This window comes from Canis lupus, chromosome 9, assembly GCF_011100685.1.
Source record: "Canis lupus familiaris isolate Mischka breed German Shepherd chromosome 9, alternate assembly UU_Cfam_GSD_1.0, whole genome shotgun sequence".
Lineage (NCBI taxonomy): Eukaryota > Metazoa > Chordata > Mammalia > Carnivora > Canidae > Canis > Canis lupus.
In genome coordinates, this window is record NC_049230.1 from 27,423,207 (window position 1) to 27,446,413 (window position 23,207).

Here is a 23,207-nt window from a genome sequence, read left to right on the forward strand (position 1 = left end):
CCGGGGCAGGGGAACACATCAGTCCTAGACAGGCAGGTGCAACAGGAAATGTGTGATCCTGACTAAGGACCTTACAGAAACAGCAATTGTTATGGGGGGGAGGGGGAAGTTTGGGTCCCCGACAATCCTTCCCAAAGCAGACACAGCTATTTGCTTTGAAAAAACTAGAGCAGGGGCACTGAGTCTTGAGGCAGGTGTCTGGTGATCGCTGGGCCTTCCCCTGTTTCCTGGCTGGGAGTGTGATTTAAAACCTCCTGGCTAAGCTCATTTTGCCAAACAGCTCCTGCAGGATCCATTTTTAAGAACCAATCCAGAAATTTCTAGCTCAGCAAACGGGATGCACTCCAAGAAAATATATTTGCCCACGCCACCTCTGAGCCAAAGGAACATGAGTTCCCGTGCTTTGCGAAGGGAAACAGATGTGTTTATACACAACCAATTTTACAGATATACAATGCCTTGCTTAGTGTATTTCAAAGAAGTGAGAGAAAAAAACCCCATCACTATGCATCTGTACGGAACGTCCAGTTATTGTCCATCTGAGAGTGGCAGGTGAATGAATCTACAGTCATCAGCGGGTGCACAAAATGATGCTGTGTCATATTTCCCATTGCAATTTGTGACACTTGGAGAAATAGGCTCCCGTCTCCCTTTACAGCCAGAAGAAGTGCAGGCAATTCCTAAGGCTGATGTAGAACTGGGAGGGGCTGAAATATCCTCTCAGGTGACACACAGGGCACTTGTGATTAGAGAGAATGAACTTACCCATGATCAAGCAGCTGCTTAGAAGCAGAACCAGTTAGCTGCTGCGACTTTGCATTAGCTTAAGTCAGAGACCTGGGCTCAAATCCCCACTCTTCCCCTTATGGACCATGTGATTAAAAGCAGGTTCTTTAATGTCTCTGACTTTTTCTTTTTATAAAATGGTGCTTATGAGTGTTAGCTCACAGATCTGTTGTGAACACTGGGTGTGAGGAGGCACTGAGCACAGTGCCTGGGTCATCGTGCATGCTCAATAAATGAAAGCCAATGGTAGCAATTATATTGGTGTGTTATGATTATCTGCAAAGATTTTGGACTTATCTGCAAGATTTTGGACTAGATGACTGGCACAGCACTTGACAGCTTAAAAAGTCCTATCACAGGAGTGCTTTTTCCCACTGCTATCAACCTATGAGATTATCTATCTATTATCTATCTATCTATCTATCTATCTATCTATCTATCTATCTATCTATCTATGACTGGCATTATTAAACCCAGATCAGAGTTTAAAAAGGTTAAGGAAGGCTAAGTGATTTGTCCAGTTTTGTCCTTACTGAGATCACACAACTAGTAGGTGACAGAATGAGATCTTGAAGGCAGACTTTCTAAGTAAAAATGTTACCCTATGTCCAATGTGTCTGACTCTTGGACCAATGTCCTTTTCCATGGTGTGTGCTCGCCTCTGCTTCCCTGAAGCCCTCTTCTGGGCCAAGGCAACTACTGCTCTTGGAAACTGCCTCTAACAAGCTGATCCAATGAATAATCATGAGAGCAATCCTAGTGTTGCCCTTTTACTGCGAAGATGGGGATAGATTTATAGAGGCTGACTCTGGCTGGTATTTGGGAACGGATAATTACCTTCACTTACTATATCCTAGGCTGCTTCGGCTAAATATTTACTGCCCAGAATTTCACCCTTTCCCACCAATTCTGAACACGAGCATGCCACAGGCAACTAAGTGGCATAATTCATTTGGGGCAACCATAAATCTAAGGCTTCCACCAGAAATGATGCAAAAAATTAATGGAACATGAAATCAAGTAAATGGAATTGAGTACAGTAATTAGTTCATATTTTAATCCTCAGGTCTGTTTATTATCCGTCAACTGGTGAGCAATTAAGTTGACACCATTGAGAAGATTAGCTTTGTTTCAGCAAAAGTTTATCGATATGTCAGAGCAAATGAATCTGGGGGTTTTAAACGGCTTTATTTTGAATTGTACAGCAGCACATCCATGGAGTGGCTAGACATCTAATGATTTAATTTTGCAATATTATTATCTAGATTATTTATATTTAATATTACTGAGCTGTTCTTAGATGGTTATTGAGGAGAGTGGGTAGAAGCGGGGATTCAAACTGTAGAAAAGCGTGGCTCATATTCTTAGGTCGTTGTGATTGCCTTTTCATATTAAGACCAACTGAAGGATCTTTAAGGAGCTTTGCTTTCTATTTTAGTCTTCCAGTCTTTCATTTCCACATTTCTTGCAATCAGGCACTATTACAGTTCTTACATTGGTGGTATTTTTGTTGAGGGTGATGTGGTAACTTCTAGATCCATCTCCTCATGGATGCTCATGTTTGTAAAATACTCTGCCAATGTCTTTGCCTTTTTGAGGCTGGCTGAATAAACATCCATGTGATGGGTTCTGCTCATTGTGGTAGAAAATCTGATTATCAGACTACACCTGCTCTATGGGGCAACTAAATCAGATGATCTCAAAGGGGCTGCTGAATCTTGGGATTTAATATGATTTAAATTTGTATCTGAAAAAATTTAAATTTCAAACTTGGGTTCTGGTCTTGATTCAGCCACTGAACCTCAGTGATTTTTGGCAGGGCTCTTATCCTCTCTGGCATCTGATTTTTCTTTTGTACAGTAAGTGGGTTCGAAGAGGTGACATCCATGGGACCTCCAATTTTAACACTTCAGACAGACACTTTGAGCAGACTTGTTCAATAGCAGGTCTATACTTTGAAGTAGGAGAGGTGATCTTTGGTGGAACCTCTGCAAATTTTAGTGAACTGTTGACAGTGGTTAGAGTAGTGGTGAATGGGTCATTCTTACTTTACACCTTTCTTTTCCAATTGATTTTATTCCTGTGGTTTTGGAAATGGGCGGAAAAAAAAAAGTACAGCTAGTTTGTAGAAACAATGCCATTGGTTACTAAATAAAGGAAGACCACATTCGAAACTTGTAAAGCCATAACAGTAATGGTCTCCATGGTGACAGATTCTACACTGAAACTTGATCAAATCCCAGTTAATGCCTGTCTTTAATAATGTCTTTGTAATATTATACCTTCTTTCCTGCTTTAGACAGAACACCAGAAAGGAGATTAGAGTCCAGTAGAGGAGGATGGTAGCTATCATAATGTCATCCCGGCAGGATCAGCTCAGAGTTATGAGGCAAGTTAGGATGAGAGTCAACAGGATAATGAGTTGACCTCAGCAAATTGTCAAATGCAGTGTCTTCTCTTGTTGGCTGCCCCATGGTGTCCATCTAAAACTAGCAATCCAGGAAGGTGCTGACTTGATTGGGTTGTCTCTTCCCAGAAGTAATTATAAAAATGTCCAAAGGGAAGGATCTGTATCCTTACTTAGATCACAGTCATCATCCGCTTACTGGTATCCTCATAATATGCCCTACCATCATCTGGGCTTCTGACTTCTGTTTGCTTTGCTTCTTAAAGGCCAGTTTGCTAACTCTGAGTGGGACTGGCTCCTGCGATCCAGAACTTTGGCTGCTAGCATTGGCAAAGACAAGTTCCCTGGTCTGATCCTGGGAGTAATTCCAGGGCCTGAAATGTGGAATCTACATGAATTTTTCTAGCAATTGGCTATCTATCAATTGTTCTATTCCTCCTCCCAGGTACCTTGAAGGATTCACTTACTCTGTATTTGTGAATAACAACATAAAATATCTAGAACTTCAGTTGATACTGACATGAACCTTATTAGGTTTGCCATCACGACAACAGAATTTAATTCATAACATACGGGCATAATATAGGCGTTCTGAAAGTTGAAATCTTTTAAGTTATCTTCACTTGCTCATTCAATCTTTTCATTCAAGAGTATCTGTCAGGTGCCTGTCACATGTATGGGGACATATTAAAAATGTACAACCTACTCTGTGTCTGCAGGAGCTCACAGTCTGGGAAGTCAGGGGCTTCCCCATGGTCTACAGATCTTTGAATTTCCCCCCTGGGCTAGACCCCAGAGTAGGTGAGTAATCACTATTATGGAGTTTATGGGCAGGTACACCTTGGCTTATGTTAAGCAACGTTATGAATCAGAAGACCTGAGCTAAGCCCAACCTTAATCATTTATTGTCTGCATGGTCTTGCGCCTTAGTTTCTCCAGGTAAGGGGGGGATAATAAGAAGAGGCAACTTCACTGAGCTAGTGTTTGCTGATTAAATGGGAGAATTTATGTTATGCTTTGAAATTCATTGAGAGTAAAGGCCAGAGTACATACAAAGTCCAGGCAAAGAGGACATAATGTGCAGTGGCCCTGCCACTCTTACCTCTCTGACTTCTCACACCCTCTCACTCACCCCTGTGGTCACACTGCTCTCCTCTTCCTAGAACACTCACAGCTCTCTTCCACTTCAAAACCATGGTACCGGCTGTTACCTCTGTCTGGAATGTCCTTCCCCTAGACATCTCTATGGCAACCTCACAAATGTCATCCTCTCAATACAGCTTCATGGACCATCCTGTTTACTTGTAACTCATTACTGCATGCTCTGATCCCTCCTGATCCTATTTCTTTTCCCATAGCGTTTATCATATTCTAATTTACCATATACACTTACTCATTTAATATGTTTATTATTTATTATTTTTCCTTTCTCACATACAGGAAGGATTTTTATCTGTTTTCTTCACTGCAGCACATGGTAGGCACTCAATAATTTGTTAGCTGAATGAATGAATGAATGGATGAAAGCAAATCCCAAAGCATGTAAAGAGTGGCTGGATGCTAGCAATGAGATTCTGCAGTTACCCGTAGATGTGCCTGAGCAAGTTCTGGATTGTGCTGCAGAGTAAATGATTCAAGTTTGTGCCTTGTTCTCTAAGATGACGCTTTTTGTATTCAATCCTTTTGTGTTCTTTATCACATCAAGGATAGGTCTGGGTTAGTACCTTGTTAATACATTTGGAATCTCTCAAAGCACAATCCTTTCTCAATGAAAGCCCGGAACACTAGTTAGTGTTTGCTGTGAACTAAACCATTCTTCCTGTTTTCCAATTTCTGATAGGACTTGATGCTTTGGACAGCCTTTATCCAAACACTCCATCTTCAATTTAAATGAGGCTGGATATTCCTAGTATAGTCAATAGGTACAACACACTCAAGATTCCACGAAAAAATGCCTATAAATTTTGAATTCTTAGGTCACCAATAGTTGACTGAGTCACTGATTCAGTGATTGAATGACTCATTCCACAAACATCAATTAAGCGCCCACTGTATGTTGGGTACTATGCTAGGTGTACGGTATACAAAGATGAATAGTGAAAAAAGTCCCTGTCCTTAAGGGGTTTCTGAAGATCATTTATTCTTTCATTCAGTAAACATGTATGGACTCTGCTCTCATGTGTCTGACATTGTACAAGGTGCTGAGAATACAGCGATGATCAAAATAAAATCTCTATTAACAAAGAACTACAGTTCCGAGAGAAGCAAGAGTAAACAGTTATAAAATCTACACTGATGGGCAATTTAGTAGATTGGGGTCAGCAAAATTTTTGTGTAAAAGACTGGATATTTTGTAAATATATTGGCTTTTGCAGGCCACACATGGTCTCTGTTGCACATTTTTCCTCCTCCTCCTCCTCCTCCTCCTTCTATTTATTTTTTGTATATTTTTTTATTGGAGTTTGATTTGCCAACATGTAGCATAACACCCAGTGCTCATCCCTTCTTCTTCTTAAAACAATCCTTTAAACATGTAAACTATTTTTAGCTACTCAACTGAATTTGGTTCACAGGCTATGGCTTGTGGGTTATTGAAATAGATGAATATGGAGGATTCTCAGGGAGTCAAGAGGAAGCAGCATGTTTCTGGCTAGGAGGAGGGAAGGAGGCTTGGAAATCTCCAGGGGATGGAGGTGGGGAGGATATTGTTCTGGAATGAAGAAGAGTGACAGAAAGCTGGCATTCAGGATACAGGGAGCTACAGCACTCAGGAAACTCTTCCATACATTATGACCATGTACATGCTATTCTTAAACATCCCAATTCTCATTCCCCTTCAAAACTCCGCTTGTGCCAACGAACATCTCTACAAGGAGGTCCCAGCCTCCCAGCAAAGTGCTAATTACATTGCCTGAGTACCTCCCCCCAGAGCTGTTGAATGCCTAATGGGGCACTGGTTCTCAGTTATGTGCTCCTCAGCGCTTTTCATACTTTAGCACACTTCAGGACAATTTGATGTTGCTTATTCCTACAAATTTGTGTGGCTTTAAGTCAAGCCTGTCTCTAAAGGATGGCAAATAACTGACTCCTTTAAGGGGACAGGCCTGCATTTTCTGCATTTCTCACTTATTTGCCCTGAGATAATTGTTTTCTCTATTCTGGCTCTGAGCCACTAAATACATAAACAAACAAACAACTAAATAAATAAATAAATAAATAAATAAATAAATAAATAACATATGACTTTTATTCCACCTTTTAATGGAAAAGTCTTATCTGCATTCATAGCAATAGCTGTGGATGGTTTCCTTGCTTGGATATGTTTGAGCAGAACCAGAGACCCAAGAGGCTGAGCCTGGAAAGGCTGATGTTCCTACCTGATCTTCAGTGGGAGCAGCGACCATGTCAGGCCACAGAGGTGTCCATCCATCCTCTCCTTAAAACCATCCTGAGAGAGAGCTAGTTCATAACCCCCTTCCAGAACCATCCTCAAACATAACCCACGTTACACTGTATTTTAAATATACGTATCTCTCACTAGCTGTCTGCTTTGCTGGGCTGTGGTGCTCAGCACACAGCAGAAGCATTGGAGGCACGTGAAGAGTGGATGAAATGAATGCTGAGGATCTGTTACAAGTGTCCCACGAAGTGGCTGGTGCGAGTCTCAGTATACTCCCTGACGCCTTCGAAAATAACTTGAAGGTTTTTAAAATGAGTATTTCCAACCTCCCCTCAAAAAGAGAGCTTCTTTTTGCCTAGCCTCATTCCTGGAACTTCATCCATCACATAATTCTTTTCAAATATTATCTTTTGTCAGGTTAACATATTTGTTTCTTTCTGCAAAGACCCTCCTTTATAGTGGACGTGAATCTAGCCACTTAGACATGATTAGCAAGCGAAGGGTCTTACTTATTAAAAACAGTTAATTTTCCCTTCTTGAAAAAATGGAGCTATTTGAATCCCTGAATATACTCATTTATCACCAACCCCCAACGAGGCATCCAGGAGTTCTCCGTGTAGGACATGAATAATTTTTATAAAAACGCAGTTGCTGACTGTGTCGTACATCCACGCAGCTTTATAAAACAAAGCAAATGATTACCATCAATTACAATAACCTCACCAGACAAGACTGCAATTAATCTACAGCTCTTGAGATAACGACTGTTGCACTGTGCCAAGGAAAATGCCTGGCATTAATTGACTTATCACGATCAGCAATGATGGATGGGACAGATGGCAATGTGATTATTCATTGTCAACAAAATAAACACACGCTCTGTTGCTAGAAGTGTCTACTTAGGTCCTCTCAGGGGACAGCCAAACACAGAGACCAAAGGTGGTTTTGAAGAGAGCACAAAATAAAAATAAGATGTTAACCTACAGGATGGGCTACATCTACTTTAACTGGGGCTTAACACTCAGTGGAATCTGTTTGGAAGACATTTTCTATAAGGAAATTGTGGATTGCATGGGATTTCAGCACGAGAAGGTGCATTACTTGCTCATTAAGATATGAGTCACCTTTATGAAGTCCTCAAATTCCATTCCATGCTCAATAATTCCAGTGATGAGAATTCACTATTTTCAGAGGCAAGCTCATTCCATTGATGGATAGCTGTCATTGTTAGAATATATATTTATTTATAGCTGAACTCCATCTTTCCAGGACTTCCATCCATGGACCCTCATATCAGAGAAGGTGCCAAACTTTTCTCATTATCTAAACTCTTTTAAATATCTCAAAGGCCAATATCTACCCACATGACCCTGTTTTGGTGCTTCCAACATTCTGATTCCTTGCATCTAAACCCATACCAGTTTAGAGACCATTCATACTGAGGGGCTTGGAAAGAAATGACCTTAGCTGATGTGGTCTGCCCAAGACAAGGTGTAATGATACTTATGCTGAGGCTAATGCTCTAACTTGTCTTGGAGCAGTGGCTGTGTGTGGCTGTCCTTCTTGGGAAGCTGTTCTCCAAATCTCATCAGTCTAGACAGCATTTGCATTTGCAATGACACCTGGGTGCCCTTTTTAATTTTTGTGCAATACGGTTTTATTGATTAAGTTCTCATTGTTTAGAAAGCTGGGATAATTCAGGCAGAGCCTGAGCTAAAACTGACTGGCTCAGTGGTCACTAACCAAAATCTCTTGGGGGGGATTTTTACAAATGTGTGTACTTGGACCCCACTCCTGGAGACCCCAATTTGAGTGCTTTAGGGAAGGATGCAAATGTAAATAATTTGACAATAGTCCCCAGTTAATTCTGACTTGCAACTCTGTTTAGATGCTTTATTCATTGAGGGCACTTAATAATGTACTACTGAGTGGGTGCTTCACAAACCTAATCATCAGACTCTCCTGGGAGCTTTAAAAATGCAGATTCCTTGGAGTGCCTGATACCTGTGGTCTGGGTACATCTAGGAAAATTAATACTTTGAAAGATCACATTGTTATATGTATCCCTTAAGGATTTTGGAGACACTCGTTTACTCCAAAATTGTAGTTCCTATACAAATTACAAAGCACTTTTATCACACATTGAAGGAAAAGGCAGTTCTAAGGAATTCTACAGAGTGAAGATTCCAGCCAAGTAACCATCCACATTTTTCACCCATTTAATAAATTCATTAATAAATTAATTTAGTCTGAGGCAATATTATGATAAGGATCAGAATATAACAGTTCAGTGAGGGAGAAAAGCAAAGAAATAAAAGCAAATAAATGAGCCAGTAAACCAACAAATAAAATAGTTACAAATACTGAAATAATATGTATTTAAAAAAGGAAGTGTTTATCTAATTTGAATATTCCCTAGTTCAGAGTGACAGTCTCCAGTCACTCTCAATGCATGGATTTTCTCCCTGCTTTCACTATATTCCCTACTATACTCCAACTCAGAATCTGCAACTTTAGGGAGTTTTTTTTTTTTTCCCATTAGGGTGCCTTTGGCAGACATCCCTAATCAATCCTAGCATTTTTTCCTATGGATCCAGAAAGGAGGCTCATTCCTGCTCAACCTTGTCCTCCATGCAGCCATTACGAATAGAGGATGATGAACTCCACCCACCCCTTCCCCAATACACACAAGACCCTGACACAACTTGGTGACTTTGTTGTCCTTCATTTCTTGCTTTATCCTTGTTGTCTATCAGTTCTTGAGTACTCCAAGTGTTCCTTATATCTGAAATCCCACTTAATTTTCAAAATAACCTTGTGTTGTGTTTAAACTCAGCCTTAGAAGGATCAAGAAACCATCTCAAGATCATACAATAAATGAATATCAGAGCAGGAGGTACAAACTCAGGTACTTTGACTTCAGAGCTGATGTTCTTACAAAGTATTTGGCACTGCCTTTCTTTCTTAGCCCAGTTCAAAGAGCCCCACCTCTGGGACACTTCTCCTGATCCCTTCAGGTAAAATCTGTCACTTCTTCCTGTGAGTTGGCCAGCATCTTCGTACATCTTCATAACAGAATGGCTATACTTTATTGCTTTGAATATAGTACTCTTTGAACTCCTCTGTGGTAGGAGCTTTGTCTTTTTGTTTTGTTTTGTTTTCTTTTAAATCTTTGTATCCCTAGTACCTAGCAAAGAGCCTAGGTAGATTCTCAGTTGGTACTTTGAAACAATCATTAAAATCTGGCCACTGGACTTATCAAGGTCGGGCTCTCTTTCTCAGTGTAGGGCTTTACTATATTAAAAACAATGTTAGGTTTAAACATAATGTTGACTGAAGAAAAATGAAAAAGACCAAGTCAATAATGAGATCATACTTCTGTTATTTCAAAGCTTTCTTGACATCAGTTACTGAAGATTTTTAAACAGAAACCAGATATTTAGCATAGAAGCCCCCCTGACTCCTAGCTGATAACCACTCTCAGGTGTAAGAGGACAAATTAACTATACCATGCTTGTCAAGTGTCAGAACCCAGATGACACCTGTTTAAACTGTGGCTCTCATTCTATAATGGAAACTGGTTTGGCTCACTGCTGTGGCTTGAGCTCAATCTGGATTGATGGTGGCACACAGTGATACTCACCATTGATGGTGACATACAATGACATTTCCATTCTGCAGGAAGTCAGGCAGACTATTTACCTGCCTGACATTTATTTCACAGTGAGCTATAGTTTTGTGCAAATAAGACCCATTCTACCAGAAGGGGTAGACCTATACTCTCATATGGGAGGCTGATGGTTCAGATAGGTATCAGAGAAAGTGTGCATGAAAGGTGAGGGCTTGGGATTAAAATAATGCTCCAGAGATACTGGAAGGCATGAGTCACGAGAGCTGCCAATATCTCAGAGGGCAATACCCAGTCCCACTTTCATTGTGGCCTTCCCTCGAAAACAGCGGAAGCACATTTATAGACTTCCACGTCAACTTGCAAAAAACAGATGGAGAAAGGAGGCACTGACCTTCTCATTTCACAGATTTAAAAGAAAGATTTCCATCTGTTATCTCACCTTGGGTATAAATAGACACCGAGTCTTATTAATTGGCACTCAACTTTAGTACCTCAATAGTTCTGCATACCTCCCCAGAGAAGGCTTGTCCGTTGAGGAGGTGCTCCGACCCTTGGCTGTCCTCACTCCCAAAGTGTAGTCGGATCTCCTCCAGCCGGTGGCTGTATGTCATGGGCCCTCCTGATATGTTGACCAAGTGCTCCTTGTCTAGGCGCAGGGACACGTGTCTTCCAGTGTTGTACATGGTCCCACTGACCTGTAAGGCAACGCACAACAGGTCAAGCAAGGCTCTTCTTTCCATTTCTCACCAAACCCAGCAGTGCTGAGACCAATGCCTTTTGCTTCCTTTGGATGGGAACATATTAGGCTGAGTCTACATACAGAGTAGAGAGTAGCAATACCCCCAGGGCATTCCTGTCCTACTTGGCTTAACCACATTTATGAACACATGATCATTTAGCAATTTGGGGTAGGAATTCAAAGGAGACCTCAGAAACTGCGACTAATATTTTGGACATTGCACCATTGTATAAAAGATAATTTGTCCCTCTCAACAACAGGTGTTGACAAGGATGTGGAGAAAAAGGAACCCTTGTGCACTGTCCGTGGGAATGCAAAGTGGCATAGTCATTCTGCAAAACAGTATGGAGGTTCCTCAAAAAGTTAAAAAAAGAATTACCCTTCGATCCAGCAATCACACTACTGGATATTTACCCAGAGAATACAAAGATGCTAACACAAAGGCATACATGCAACCCTGTGTCTATAGCAGCATTATTTGCAAGAGCCAAACTAAGGAAGCACCCCAAGTATCCATTGATAGATAAATGGATAAAGAAGATGTGGTGCGTATATATACAATGGAATATTTACCAGCCATAAAAAAGTATGGAATCTTGACATTTGCAACAACATAGATGGAGCTAGAGAATATAAGGCTAAGCAAAATGAATCAATCAGAGAAAGTCAAATACCATATGATCTCACTCATATGTGGAATTTAAGAAGTAAAACAAATGAGCAAAGGAAGAAAAGAGAGAGAGAGAAATCATGAAATAGACTCAACTCTAGAGAACAAACTAATGGTTACTGGAGGGGCGGTGGGTGGGTGGGTGGGGGTAGGGGGAACAGGTGATAGGGATGAAGGAGCATGCTTGTCATGATGAGCACTAGGAGACATATGGAAGTGTTTAATCACTATAGTGTACACCCGAACTAATATTACAGCATATGCTAACTGAAATTTAAATAACAACTTAAAAAAATAACTTGCCCCTATTACCATAGGGGACGTTGAGATACTGCAAAATTAAAATCTCAGGTATGAGAAACTGGAGAAAGCAAGAGATGCCACAAAAGCCAAATGAGAGACAAGGAATCCAAAATGGGTGAAGAGGAGCAGATCCTCATGAGAGACTGAAGGCTCTGGTCTGAAGTCCCAAGTGTGCAGTTCAGTGTGTCTTTGTTAGGTCCCTCTCTTGCGCCTGCCACTAGACATAGAGCATAGAGCGTGAGCTGTGATCCCTTCTCAGAGCTCATGGACTCAGTGCTAAGCTAAAGAGATGAATACAAGTTGCCTATGTTTCTTCCTCACTCCTGATTCCATCTTGCACCAGCCTCTCAAATCGCTGACCTTACTGCTTGGTATTCTTTTTTCTTCTTTTCTCTTTGAACTTGATATTCAGCTTCATTTTCTTGGACTTAGCACCTCTCAACACTTGATCCTAGAACTCTGATTCCTACCTGTGACTCTACTGCCTTAGTCTTCTGGGTTCACTCAGCTTTTGGGGGCAGAACAAAAGCTTAAAGGAGACTTTGAATGGGTCTGAATGGAATGCTCTGGGCTCTCAGAGGCTGAGATGATTGGATTTTCTTTCTGCTTATTCTGACTCCTTTGGTCCCAGCTGTCTGGCCTAGAGATTCCTTAAGGGCTTCATGTAACATCTGATACCTTTAATTAGTCACGGTTTCATACGTTTTCTCTATAGCACTACCCTTACCTGCCCCTCTACTTTTCTGACACTAACCTTGTGAATAATCAAATAGGTCTGTAGATGGCTTACTGTGGCAGACAGTAATGCCCACTAATATTCAACTAACTTATTATTCTGCCATTTTGCTGTAAGGTGGAGCCCATGTGACTGATGTTGGCCATGGGATATGAGGGGACATGACAGGTGTCACTTCCAGGGTGAAACAGTGAAAAACGTACGCACAAGTCTCCAGTCTCTCTCTCCCCTTGAGACATCAATCACTGGGGCTATGTGGAAAAATGTAAATGTGTTGCAGCTACAAGATGGAGTTCATGTCAGCCTGGGTGTTTGGCAGAGTAAAGGGCAGATTGCAAAAGTGGCCAGAATTCTTCCCCTCCCTGTAAGTGCATTTTTTACAACATGCCCCTGTAGCTGCTCCCATCAAGATAGGGGTCTGCTTCTCTACCTCTGACTCTGGGCTGGCTTTGTCACTTGCTTTGGCCAATAGGGAACACAGCACTTGTGCTCTGAGAGTAGGCTTTTAGAGGCCTTGCTTATTTCCTCACTCCTTCTTGGAGACCTGAGACCACCATGTCAGTGAACCTGGGCTAGCCTGGTGAGGGATGACATCACACTGAAGAGCATCATCCCAGGAGAAGCCATCTCAGATTGATCATTTCCTGTCTGACCCGCCAGCTGACTGGCCCAGCCGAGGTCAGCTTAGCCTGGCCTAGACCAGAAGAACTGCCCACAGACCCATGACTTGGAAGCTAAATAATTGGTGTTTCAAGTCCCTAAGTTTTGGAGGTTGTTATGGGGTAAAAGCTAAGTCATTCATCTTACCTCTCCTGAATCTGGTATCAACTCTTTTGAGTGCCTGGCAGTATTGAGTACCTGAACTGGAAAGTCACGTGGGGCCCAGAGACTCAGCCTGCTGGGTAGCTGGAAGTCAGACCAGAAAGAGAGAGAAGAGAGAAGGAGATGTGCCAACAGTGATGGAGGAAACTGTGCACTGAGAGAGAGAACAGCCACTTGACCTTCAGAAACCTTCGCATCTCTTTGTTCACAGTTCCTCCACGAAGCCTGAGCTGCATTCTCTCAGATGCTTTACCTCTCATCAATAAATCCATTTTTTTCTCAAGTTATCTATTCTTTGCAACCAGATAACCCCACAGTGTTCACTCCTATTCTCCAGTCTCTAATAAATACATATATAGTCAGTATGAGATCATGAGAGCTTGGTTTTTTCTTTTCACGTCCCAACTCATGATTTTCTTTGCAGTAAAATGGTTAAAGATAGATTTGTGTTTGACATTGCATCCATTGTTAAGTAAATTTTACTTTTTCTAATTGTTAAGATAATATACAGGTATTATATATGGTTAAAAAAATAAAAATAAAATAAAACAAATATGACACAGAAAAAAAAAAAGAAAGATATAGAATGACTCAAGGCAATAAAAATAAGTCACAAGGGGATCCGTGGATGGCTCAGCGGTTTGGGCGCCTGCCTTCGGCCCAGGGCATGGTCCTGGAGTCCTGGGATCGAGTCCCACATCAGGCTCCCCGCATGGAGCCTGCTTCTCCCTCTGCCTGTGTCTCTGCCCCTCTCTCTCTCTGTATCTCTCATGAATAAATAAAGTCTCTAAAAAAAAATAAGTCACAATTCCACAATTACGCAAGGATCACCACTAATACTTTGGTATATATATTCTTAAAATTATATATACTATAACACATATATATAATTCTATATACCCATATTTTAACAAGCTCACTTTATATATGTGTCTGTATAATCAGATAAGTGATTTTTCACACACATATATATGAGTTTGTGTATATAAATATATACTATTATATATAACATTAACTGTAACATTATATATTAATATATCAATTATATTAAATGTAATTATATTAATATATAATATACTATAATATAGTATAATAGATGAATGTCATACCATTTAACATAATAATATTACATAATTATTATGTACTATATATTTATTATACACAAATAATTATATATTACATATGCAAACACAATATTGTTATTTATATGTTTACATAAATATCACATATGATTATATATTATATAAATATACATATATAATTTTCACAAACATGAATATTTCTGGGTCATTAAACTGTTCTGTAATATTACTTTGAAATGGTTGCATAATCAGTATAAAAAAAGTACATGGCTTGTTGAATATTTACATCCCTTTCACTTTTTCACTATTTCAAAAATGTACTGCAATGAGTATCCTATGGATAAATAGTTTTACTACTCCAGGGATCTTTCACTGGGCAAATTCTGTGTCAAATGGTATACACATTGTTAGAGTGCTTATTGTCCATTGCCACATCCATCTACTGTAGAGAGTGGATCCCAAAGAGCAGAGCTGGATCTCTGTAATTCTCTTCAAATGATATGAAAAATAGCACCATGAGATTCAACCAGTAACATCCATGGGCACCTATGGTATGTGAGGCAGTGTAAAAGGAACTGCTCTGAATTATTTTTTTTCTAAAGATTTAATTTATCTATTTGAGAGACAGCGTGCATCAGGGGGGAGGGGCAGAAAGAGAGGGAGCAGACTCCCTACTGAGCAGGGAGCACAACCTGGTGCTCGATCCCAGGACCCCAGGATCATAACCTGAACTGAAGGCAGATGCTTAACAGACTGAGCCGCCCAGGTGTCCCACTGCTCTGAATTCTTAGAGGATATATGCTCTGTCCCCATCAGGCAAGTATCTGGGACTTTCCTGCACTTCTAGAAATCTTTCCATCTGTGCTGTCTAATGTCTAATGTTCCTAAGAAAATTGTTGCACATTGGCAGGGACCATGTGGTACGCTTTCTGCATTTCCCCAGGACTTAAAAAACATCCTGGCACACAGCAGGTGGAAGAATCAAGGATTCTTGAGTCGAATGATTCCCAATGTGCCTCTTGATGACCATAGGTGCTTTGGTTAATTTCCTGAAGTCTCAGTTTCCCTAAACATAATGTAGAGATAAGAAAATATCCCTTATGAAAATACAGGAAAGAAAACTCTAAGGCTTATAGAGAACAAATGTCAAAATGATAGAACAAATCTTCCTTATCAGTAATTACTTTAAATGTAAATAGATTCCACTTATAGGAGGTACCTAGAGTGGTCAGAGTCATAGAGAGAGAAAGTGGGAATGGTTTTCAGGAGCTGCAGGAAGAGGAACAGGGAGTTATTAATGGGAACAGAGTTTCAGTTTTGCAAGATGAGAAGAGTTCTGGAGATGGATGCACCAAGGACCACGGGATTGTACTTAAGATCACGAAATGTATACGTAAGAATAGTTAATATGACACATTTTATATGTGTATTTTACCACAGGAAAAAAAAAGTTGGGGGAGAATTCTCTCATGGATTGTGAGAAATAAATAAATAATACATGTAGCAGCCCAACATTTTCATTCTCTTTCTCCCCCACCTTTTGACTTCTGCATGGGTGCCTAGCTGAGGTCAAGGGACCCATGCAATCTTCCCCACTTCCCAGGGCCCAGTGGGATACAGTGCTAAACATCACAATGGAGGACTTCCACTGACTTCTGCGCTGTGATGTTTGCTTGCCCCTCATTTTGGATTTTATTTACTTATTTGTTTAGAGAGTGTGTGAAGTGGGTGAGGGGCAGACAGAGAGGGAGAGAGAATCTTAAGCAGGCTTCATGCCACAGTGCTGAGCCCAACTGGAGGTCCATCCCAGGACCCTGAGATCATGACCTGAGCCGAAATCAAGGGTCTGATGCTTAATGCACTGAGCCACCCAGGCACACACACACCCCTTCCTCTCCCCCCAAGCCCCACACCTCCCCTGGATCATTTTTAAAGGCTATGAAACAAAGCAAAACCAGTGTCATCTGGAATAAGCCCTTCTATTTCTTCCACTCTGCTTCTTCACCACTCCTGCTTACATGGCTCTCTCTTCATTCATTCACTCATGCCTCTTGTCAGTTATTCATAAAATAACACCTCTAAACTGTGCGTGAGGAGCTGAGGATGGCACAGTGAGTAAAACCAGGCACAGACCCTGCCTCATGGAGCTCACACTCTCTATGATGTAGAGACCAGAGCAGGGGAAGTAGAATCCACCTGAAACTCAACCATTTGCCTTTACATTCTTACAGCTAGATGCAATGCCCCCTTATCCCCACCCTTTCCCTAGACACTGAAATAACATTAATTTGTATTAATCAAAAAAAGCTGTGTAGCCAGGGTATGGTTTGTTGCACTTTAATTTAAAAATAAAGGCTTGACAACATTATGTATGATATCTAATGGTACATCTGCACTGTAGTAATTAACATTGCCAATAGTGTCATTTTAACTGTAATGTTAATTACAGTGTTTTCAATGAACTACTTTGGTGCACAGCATGTTGGAAAAAGTTGTCTCATGCAGACCAGGAAACAGAGTTGCACAGAAAAGTTGAAGCTGCAGGGGAGATCCTGATTCCCTCTGGCTGCTTCATGGTTCTCCTGTATGTTTTATTTTAATCCATTGCGAAATGAGGCGAGAGGTGTGATGATCATTTTGCAAGCAAGAGAAGAAAGTGCAGTTGCTGAAGGCTTGGTGACTTTTCCAGGATTACACAACTGGTGGTGGTGACAAAGCCAGGTCTTCTTGATTCCAAGTCCAACAATCTTGATATGAGGAAATGCAAGCATCTCAGCCCATTTCAGAAGGAAGCTATGTGGGGAATTGCGATTTCTCCTCCTGTCTGTGAATGCAGGACTTAGGCAGGTGCAGATGCAGCAAGATTCTTTTTCAGGTAAAGAGTGACCACTGGAATGGACACTTAGCTACTAAAGTTCAATGCGGGAGAAGACCTGGAGAAATCTGTAGGTCAGGGAAGTCCCCTGATTTCCTCACCTGCAGACATTTACACTGGTTTGAGACAGGGTGGAGCTTTATGTGTTGAGGGGAGCATGCAATATTATCTTGATGATTTGAAACCATCTAAAAGCCATGTATTATTTTGCAGAGCAAAATATTAACCTCAGGTTATTCATTTTGTAAAATTGGATGTCTTCATACAGCAAACACAGGTTTGCAGCAGCTCGTGGTTAGCTAGGTCCTGTTATTAATGGACTCTTCTCTTTTATTCTGATGACACTGCTATATTAGAGGAAAATGAATTTAGCCAGTGTATTTTTAGGGTAAAGAGATGGTTGATTCTTTGACAGCCAGCGATGATCTTGTTCATAATAGCTGCCATCTTGGTTTGAATAGTTATTTGGTGTCAGATACCATGCTAAGTTCTGAATCTGGACTTAATTCATTCTCATAATTTCTCCCTCACCAAACCCAGCACCAAACAAGTGTGGTATTTATTACACTTATGCCATTTGCTTCCTCTTAGATGGTAGGATAGTGGGTTAACCTCATCTGTGTAGTAGAGGCCTCCCACAGGGCATAACCTGTCCTCTGGGCCTCTGGTGATTTTCCACCAAAAGGCCAACAGCCCACTGGTTGGGAAGCTGGGGCTTGACCCCCCCTCCCCCCATTATCTCTGGCTCTAAAGCCTGTGCTTTAATTGCCAGAAATTCTTAGATAGCACAGTTGACTATCTAATGGTGAAATTTGACAGGTTTTTTAAAAATACGAGTTGATGGTGGAGGAACCCCACCGTGGCTTAAAGTCAAGGTGTTTGGGATTGTTTATTGGATTAGTTAGGGTTCTCCAGAGAAAAGGAATCAGTGGGGTGTATATGGCAAGTTCAAATTCTATAGGGTGGGCCTTAGGCTGGAGAACCAGAGATGAGCCAATGTTGCAGCTTCTGTCTGAAGGCCATCTGTTGCAAAATACCTTCTTGTTCCAGGCAGCCCAGTCTTTCTGTTCTAATCAGGCATTCACCTGCCTGGGTGCACCCACCCACATTATGGAGTGCAATCTGATTTATTCAGAGTCCATGGATTTAAATGTTTGTCTTATCCAAAAACACCCTCACGGAAGCATCCAGAATGATGTTTGACCAAATACCTGGACACTGTGGCCCAGACAAATTAACATATAAAATTAACCATCATATTTATCTTCACATCTCATTTGCTACTTCATGTTTAAATAGGTCTTATCCAGTTATACTGATACTATTAGACACATGATATATGTTATATACATATACATATATATATATATATATATATATTTACACCATCTTACTTAAAAAGCCAGCTGTCCCAAACCATTTTTTATAAATTTATTTTTTATTGGTGTTCAATTTGCCAACATATAGAATAACACCCAGTGCTCATCCAGTCAAGTGTCCACCTCAGTGCCCGTCACCCAGTCACCCCCACCCCTACCCCCCTCCCCTTCCACCACCCCTAGTTCGTTTCCCAGAGTTAGGAGTCTCTCATGTTCTGTCTCCCTTTCTGATATTTCCCACTCATTTTTTCTCCTTTCCCCTTTATTCCCTTTCACTATTTTTTATATTCCCTGTATGAGTGAAACCATATGTTTGTCCTTCTCCGACTGACTTACTTCATTCAGCATAATACCCTCCAATTCTATCCACGTTGAAGCAAATGGTGGGTATTTGTCATTTCTAATGTCTGAGTAATATTCCATTGTATACATAGACCACATCTTCTTTATCCATTCATCTTTCAATTGTCCCAAACCATTCAACAAACTTCAGGTATATGGAAGGAGAGTCAGTTTGAAATTAAGTATATCTGAGTTATAGAACAATCATAAAGAAGTGATTTAACTGTTATTATCAAAAGTTATGTGCACAATAAGGTAAACTTATCCCTAAGTCTGGAAGGGAACTCAGAGACAATTCTGGTGTAAGTCCTTCATGTTGTCTATCTTCCTATTTCTAGATTGGGGGGAAAAAAAGGAGGCAGTGCAACTTTTTTTAAAAAAGACTTAATTCACTAAATAAACATACTGAAGGTCTTTTGGTTTAATGGAGATAACACTCATAGGGTTGTGTTTCTTGAGGACAGCCAAGCATAAGTAAACCTTACCCTCAGAAATTCCAAAAGATTCAATAAAGTCACCTGCATGGTATGACACAAAGCTTATGTGAGGTTTCCATTATATTCTCTCTTGAGGCAGCCTGACCCAAATCTCCCATAATATACTCAGAAATAATTCCCTACAGCTTAAATGGAAATGTTAACAGTACAAAGGGAGTAGTTGAGAGGAAATAGAATCTTAATTGTGTAAAAGAGAGAGGTGACCATCTGACTTGGCAGAAGAGGTACTACATTCTCAACACGGTTCATTAGAAAAGCCAGGGGGAAAATGCATGTACTACATTCTCAACATGGTTCATTAGAAAAGCCAGGGGAAAATGCACCCACAAATTCTGAGAACTATGTATCAGATGCTGTGCCAATGTTTTTTAAAATTTTAATTCCAGTGTAGTTAACACATGGTGTTTTATTAGTTTTAAATATACAATATAGTGATTCAACACTTCCATACATCAGCCAGTTGCTTATCAGGATAAGTGTACTTTTAATGCCCTTCCCCTACTTTCCCCATGCCCCCACCTACCTCCACTCTGGTAACCATCTGTTTGTTCTCTATAGTTAAGAGTCTGATTTTTGTTTTTTTTTTTCTCTCTCTTTTTATCCTCACTCATTTGTTTTGTTTCTTAAGTTGCACATATGAGTGAAATGATACAACACTTGTTTTTCTCTGACTGGCTTATCTCATCTAGCATTATATTCTCTAGCTCCATCCATGTCATTGCAAACAGCAAGATTTCATTCTTTTTTATGGCTGAGTAATATTCCATTATATACATATACATCACACCTTCTGCCAATGGACACTTAGGCTGCGTCCATAATTTGGCTATTGTAAATAATGTTACAAGAAACATAGGGTTGCATGTATCTTTTTGAATTAGTGTTTTCATATTCGTTGGGTAAATGGCCAGTAGTGAGAATGCTGGATCTTAGGGTAGTTCTATTTTTAATTTTTTGAGGAACCTCCATACTGTCTTCCATAGTGGCTGCACAAGTGTGCATTCCCATCAACACAGTTAGCCACTTTTTAGATCAGGCAATGAGGTACAGACAGGCTAAGACCTCTACTCAAGGGTATGAGGGAAGCAAGTAAGGGAACTACAGCTCAAAAGAAGTCTTGCTGAATCAAAGTTCATGGTCTTCCCACTGTCTCAAAGAGCAACTTCAAAGCCCACCAATGAGAGGCTGCACTCCATTTCTAATGACCCTGTAAATTTCAGAATTTAATAATGCTCATTTTAATTATTTATTTGGAGTTGGCTTAGGAGCTTTCTAAACTCAAAATGCAGGAGTGTTGGGATTCTTGCCTTTAAGATACAGTCTTAGTCGATTATTCACTCTACTTTAAGTGAACACAATAGGCTGATGGATATCACCATCCATAATACCCACAACAACAGCTGTAACTATATATATATATAATATATATATATATATATATATTCCAGGCCCTGTACTTATTGCTTCCCAAACATTATCTCATTTAATCCTTACAGTACGCACATGAGGAAAGTGTTATTATTCATATTCTACAGAAGAGGAGATGGAGGTTCAAGGTCTCATAACTATAGCTCCAGAGTTAGTAATTGAGAGAGTTAGAATTCCAGCCCAGGCCTGTTTGACTCCAAGGTCTACAACTCTTGAAAGAGAACAAATCTGGAAGTTGGAGGAAACAATTTTGGGTAAATCATGTAGCTTCTAAGTAGCATCTGGGATTGGGGGTAAACTCTTAAAGACCAAAGATGGTGTCCTCATGGATGTGCCTGAATGGGCTCAATTTGGCCAGTCTGTGCCTGAATACCCTTGGTGGTTTCTAGACCCAGAACAGCAGAGAAAATCCTCGCCCCTCCTATTGTTGGCCTAGCAAGCCCATAATGTTGGTTCAGTGCCTAGAAGGGTTAGTGAAGAAGGTGTGACAGCATGCTGTATAAATTAGGTGTCCTTTCATTGCAACTAAAGCTTCCTGCTTTATATCTCTGACTGCTCTGCTGAGGTGTGTAATAGGTCTTTGAATGTAATTAGTGAGCCTAAGAGATTTAAGAACACCACTTAGTCTGGTTTCCTACAGAGTAGCTCAAGATGCCAAAGGGCTGATTTGTAAAGGCAGAATGTAAGAATCCAGTGGGCTGCTTGCTCACAGGGGCACTCCAGAGGCATCACGGTAAGAAAAAGCAACCTGGCAGAAACAGCTGGAGTCAACTCATTGGCATCACTAGAGCATAGCATGTACATGGATTGGCAAGACTTGAAGAGTGGATTCTAGAGCTGAAAGAACTTTAGAGACAATCAAGCCCAACCTCTTCCTCAAAAAACCCAGACAACTGGGACAAAGAGAAGTTGAGAGGCTTGTCCAGGACTGCACAGCAAGTAAGTGGCAGGTTCAAGACTAGAAATAAACTGATGACACTGTTCTTTGTTCTGGGAAGCATACATCCTCTTCCTCTTATTCTTTTATTTTTCTTCTAAATTGTTTTATGCTGAAGGTACAGAAGCATACTGACTCAGAGACTCTGAGGTGGAAATGCTGGGTATGTATACACAAATACCATAACCCATAAGAAATTAGAAAAGAATCAGCCTGACATCTGGACATACCATTTATGTGATGTCATTCATCTGGATTAAGGGCTCTTTTCAGTACTTACCTAGACATTTTATGCTATGAAGATTTCAGAGTAATAATTAGACATCAAAAGGATTAATTGTTAAGAGATAAAAGTGAAGTAAAGGATACAGAGCATTAGGAGAAGGCTTTTTTTTTTTTGTGATGTAGTTTTGAAAAAAAGCAGAAAAGTATTTGGAGTTTGTGGGTTGGGGCTGTTAGGAAGGAAGTGGCTGAGGTGTGGATAAGGAACAAAATGGAAGCCGACTGGAGAGCTCTGCTTTGAGGTACCATACATGGAGTTGTGGAGGAGGGTTGAAGAAGCATTTCCAAGATCTCGCCCACCACTCTTAACCCTGCAGGGTGGATAGACATTTCTTCCTTAGCAAGGCTAAGTTTACTCCAATCTTCCTCTATCCCATCCATCTGAGTCAGTTTGCTTTTCTTATATGAAGAGACCAGGCTTCTAGAGTCAATGTTGAAAAATCAGATGAAGTGATCACATGTTCCGCTTTTTATTATACAAATCCTATTATTGTCATTATTATTAAGAAAAGAGTTAAAACTATGTAACATCCAGGGCACCTGGGTGGCTCAGTTGGTTAGGCTTCAGCTCAGGTCATGATCCCAGTGTCCTGAGGTCGAGCCCCGTGTTGGGCTCCCTGCTCAGTGGGGAGTCTGCTTCTCCCTCTCCTTCTGCCCCTCCCCCTGCTCATGCTCACTCTCTCTCCATCTCTCTCTCTATCAAATAAATAAAATTAAAAAAAACCCTATGTAACATGGCAATATTGACTCTTGAAATAACAGATACGCAGATTCTATAGGGATGGCTTGGCAGCACCACTATAACGGAGCATCTCTTGAACGCAGCTGGCATTGGTGGGGATGACAGGAGGAATAGAGAACAGGTGTGAAGGATGCTGTCTGGCCTTGTGG

At 40.6% G+C, this 23,207-nt stretch overlaps 1 protein-coding gene across 4 annotated transcripts in view; it reads right to left on the reverse strand.

Annotated features, from left to right (window-relative positions):
• Window positions 1-23,207, reverse strand: part of CA10 (carbonic anhydrase 10) — a 474,465-nt gene that overhangs the window by 90,659 nt on the left and 360,599 nt on the right. For all 4 annotated transcript variants that reach the window (XM_038547752.1, XM_038547753.1, XM_038547750.1 and 1 more), the window contains one exon: window positions 10,734-10,919. In XM_038547752.1, the coding sequence (XP_038403680.1) occupies window positions 10,734-10,919 (186 nt within the window). The remainder of the gene's footprint in view (window positions 1-10,733; window positions 10,920-23,207) is intronic.